The sequence below is a fragment of the Cicer arietinum genome, unplaced genomic scaffold (genome assembly GCF_000331145.2).
Source record: "Cicer arietinum cultivar CDC Frontier isolate Library 1 unplaced genomic scaffold, Cicar.CDCFrontier_v2.0 Ca_scaffold_5784_v2.0, whole genome shotgun sequence".
Taxonomy (NCBI): Eukaryota; Viridiplantae; Streptophyta; class Magnoliopsida; order Fabales; family Fabaceae; genus Cicer; species Cicer arietinum.
In genome coordinates, this window is record NW_027339431.1 from 1,995,515 (window position 1) to 1,999,818 (window position 4,304).

The window sequence follows — 4,304 nt, forward strand, 5'->3', positions numbered from 1 at the left end:
TAGCATAATCATAAAAAAAAAAATTAGATTACAATCAAAACAATAAAGAATATTCAGTTGTTTATAATTGATACCTGTATTTTATCCTTAAAAATTTCATTTTTTCTTGTCGATGGAACTAGTTTCCAATTGTCGTACATTATAGGAAAATCCTTAAACTTCCTTGCAATTTCACCCAAAAAACCGCCTAACAAACCAGCAGCTGATCCTACCGGTTGCCCATTTGAATTCCATCTAGTTATTATTCTGCTAACATTAGGAGGAGCTTCAAGCACGTCTGATACCCTTAAGTGTGTCTTTGAAATATGTCCCGCCTCATCTAACACATAAGTCAATGAAATATGTCATATTGCAATCATGTAAAACAATTAAATTTTATAAATATAATTAGACATTAGATAACATACTAATGACTTCTACATCCCAAAATGTAAAATTCCTTTTTTGAGAAATTTCTGGCTCATCTTCTACCACATCTTCAGAGTGAGAGGATGTCTCTTGGAAATGTGTTGTTTCTGTCTCTTGCACTGATCTTGGTGTTGTCACTTGAGAAGGTGTTGCTTCTGTCGCTTGCACAGTAGTTGGTGTTGTTGTCACCGGAGAAAGATGTGGTTCTATCGTTTGCACAGCTAGCGATGTTGTCGCTTGAGAAGGTGGTGCTTGAGAAGGCGGTGCTTGAGAAGGTGGTGCTTGAGAAGGCGGTGCTTGAGAAGATGGTGGATTTGTCGGTGTTGTCATCGGAGATGGTAGTGGTTCTATCACTTGGAACGTTGGTTGTAAACCATGTCTCCGCAAGTGCTTCATTTTGGTTACTTGAAGATCTCCTGGTAGTATAACCCTCGGCTGACCCTTCGTGAAACGCTACAATCATTTATTATTAATGTAAATAAATAAAAATCAACATATAATACAAATAAGAAACATTTTGTAATTTTAGTATTTTTAGTTATTACTAACCGGTGAGGTTTCTGAAATGGCATAAGAAGATTTGTGAAGGGATTGAGAGAGATGAGTTAGATTGAGAGCCTCCATCCTTTTTTTATTCTCTTCCATTGTTTTGCGTCGAATATCCTCATATGATGATTCCATTTTGTTCACAAGATTGAGTCTCCAAACACACTTACACTGCAAACATTGATGACAACCAAGTTAGACTAATGCAAATAGCTAAACACAAAAATGAACACAATAACAAAAATGAGCACATCAAACACAATGCAACAGTAAAAGAAAGTAGTAAAAAAATAACATAGATTGAAGAGTACCATGTCATAAACAACAAACAAGAATTATTAACAATCATAAATTCATATCATGATTGTTGTCATCAAAATCATCATTAAAAGTTGAAGTTTCAGGATCATCATCTGTAGTCATTCTTGCCAATTGTATATGTGTGGTTTCATTAGAAAAAATGTGTTCCAAATTTTGAGATGGGTATGGTTCAATGGGTGCCATAATTTCATCATCTCCACCCATGTCATACAAGTCCCGTGGCTTTAAATGAATAGGTATGCTCCATCCTTGTTCCTTTTCATCATCCACATAATAAACCATTTGAGCTTCTGACGCTTTAATGTATGGCTCATCATCTTCATGCTCCCCAGTATGTATTAGTCTTGCAAAATTTATAGAGGTAAAACCCAACTTATCTGTCTTAATGCCTCTTGGATTTGTGGTATTCGCCCATTTGCATTTAAACATGGGCACTTTGAAGCCATCATAGGAAACCTCAATGATATCTATCAATCTTCCATAGTAAGGCACTCCTCCAAATCTCATTTGGGCATCACTATTGCTTGAGTAACTTCGTGTTCCGAACATGCCAAAAACTCCACTATTTTGAGTTTTTAATAAATTGTCTCGTGCCAATGTTCGAAATTTGAAACCATTGACATTAAATGCAGTGAACCTTCTAACTTTATCAGAAGGACCTTGAGCAAGACTAACGAGAACATTTTTATCTGATTCACTAATGTTGTCGAGATTGTTGCAAATCCGAACACCATAAAATATACAATTAGTCACATTCTTATTAAAAATCAAAGCAACTCAATCACCAATTTTGTCATGAACACTAACACGATTGCGGAACCAATGAGGAAACTCTCTATGAACCTTCTTGTCTACCTCAGAAGTACTCCTTGCACCACTCCTCATTTGGCTTCGAATAATACTTCTATATTGCCTATTTGGTTATTTCAAATTAGATGTATATGGAAAAAAAATTAGTGGTAAATAATATAAATATAATAAAATTACTTACCTTAGATAGTAGTCAACTATGATGCAGTTTGTTAAAACGTGTCTATGAGCTTGTAACTTTTCAATTGGTGTAAGGGTGTAGTATGAAGAACCACCAACCGATTTTCCAACTCTAGGAAATAATTCAGCTACACGTGAGTCAGTTTGTATCTCATTAATAGGCTCATCATCTACACGACCAAGTTGATTCCATCTAGTCTCAATGTTTTCTATATACCTTGAACAAAATGTAAGAATCTCTTGTACAAGGTATCCTTCTGCAATAGACCCTTCTGGTCGTGCTTTATTACGTACATACGATTTAAGTATTCCTAAGTACCTATTATTGAACCAAAATAATATTAGTTAGAACAAAATTGTCAACTACTAATTATTGAAGGAACAAGAACACGCATATTTTACCTTTCAACAGGATACATCCATCGATAATGAACAGGACCTCAAAGTTTAACTTCTTCAACAAGGTGAACAACCAAGTGAACCATAACATTGAAGAATGAAGGAGGAAATATCATTTCCATGTGGCATAAATTGAGGACAACCTGATTTTGCAATTTTTCCAAATCATCAACATTCAATACTTTACTGCATAATTGTCTAAAAAGTGAGCAAAACTCAATCATTATAGCTGAAACATCATCAGGTAATGTTGCTCGAATGGCTAATGGTAGAAGTTGTTCCATCAATATGTGACAATCATGACTCTTCAACATTCCATTAACCTTAAGATTTTCCATGTCAATGCATCTAGAAATGTTGCTTGAATAACCATCAGGCACAGTGATATTCTTTAAAGTTGTTAAAAATCTCTTCTTACCTTTAGTAGTAAGAGTAAAGACGGCTGGAGAAATTCTTCCATTTTCATTGGGCCAAAGGTCAGGTCTTATGCCCATAGCTTTAAGGTCTTTTCTTGCATTAAGATGATCTTTACTTTTTGTGCTATCATTTAGCAAAGTAAATATGATATTGTCGCACACATTTTTCTCAATATGCATCATGTCAAGATTGTGGCGCAGAAGACTATCCTTCTAATATGGAAGTTCAAAGAATATGCTTTTCTTTTTCCATTGTTGATTGACACCTTGTGTAGGTCGTCCACCACGTATTCTTTTTCCCGACCTTTCTTTATCTGGCTTTCTACCAAATGTGACATCAATATTTTGAACCTGTTCAAGAATTTGAAGCCCAGATAACATTTTAGGTGGACCACGCATATCTTGTTGACCATCAAAGCGAACCTTGTTCAATCTAAATCTATGTCTCTGATCAAGAAAACGACGATGACCCATAAAACACCATTTTTTGCTATGTGGAAGACGACGAGGAGTAGAGTCCATGTTACACGATGGGCAAGCAAGTCCAGTGTAAGTGTTCCACCCAGAAAGTGTACCCAGCCCTGGAAAATCACTAATTGTCCACATCAAAGTTGCATGTAATGTGAACATCTCTTTTTTAAAAGAATCGTATGTATCGACACCTGTTGTCCATAACTCCTTTAATTCTTTTACTAGAGGTTGTAAATAGACATCAATATCATTTCCTGGCATTTTTTTACCGGGAATTATCATTGACATTATAAAAGATGTATGTTTCATGCACACCCATGGAGGAGTGTTGTATGGAATGAGAATAACTGGCCAAATACTATAATTTGTACTCATCATACCAAAAGGATTAAAACCATCACTAGCTAATGCAAGACGCACATTTCGCGGGTCTGATGCAAACCAAGGGTGTGTCAAGTCAAAATGTTTCCATGCTTCAGAATCTCTAGGATGCCTCAACATTCCATCATTCTTACTATCATTTGCATGCCATCTCATATCCTCGGCCGACTTTGACGACAAAAATAATGTTTGTAACAGTGGTTTTAATGGAAAATAGCGAAGAACTTTTGCAGGAACTTTCTTTCGATTATTGCCATCACCAGACACTCCAACTGCACCAACTTTTGCTTTTGATTTCCATTTCGAAGTGTTACAAATTTTGCAGGTCTCCCTTTCTTCATCTTCCTTATTACCCCAATAAAGCATACAATT

General features: G+C 35.7%; 1 protein-coding gene across 1 annotated transcript; it reads right to left on the reverse strand.

The window, feature by feature from the left end:
- Nucleotides 1-53: 53 nt before the first annotated feature.
- Nucleotides 54-836, reverse strand: LOC105852897 (uncharacterized). The gene is made up of 2 exons (XM_027330364.2): nt 408-836; nt 54-319 (listed from the first exon to the last, which is right to left on the reverse strand). The coding sequence occupies exons 1-2, from the start codon at nt 802-804 to the stop codon at nt 54-56; spliced, it is 663 nt and encodes a 220-aa protein (XP_027186165.1). The 5' UTR covers nt 805-836.
- Nucleotides 837-4,304: the final 3,468 nt, after the last annotated feature.

Bases quoted from the DNA above. Each gene is read 5' to 3' on its own strand.
- LOC105852897 (XM_027330364.2), bottom strand. From the start codon at position 804: ATGAAGCACTTGCGGAGACATGGTTTACAACCAACGTTCCAAGTGATA. The intron at 320-407 runs GTATGTTATCTA...CTTATGTGTTAG, and splicing joins TTGGGATGTAGAAGTCATTA to ATGAGGCGGGACATATTTCA.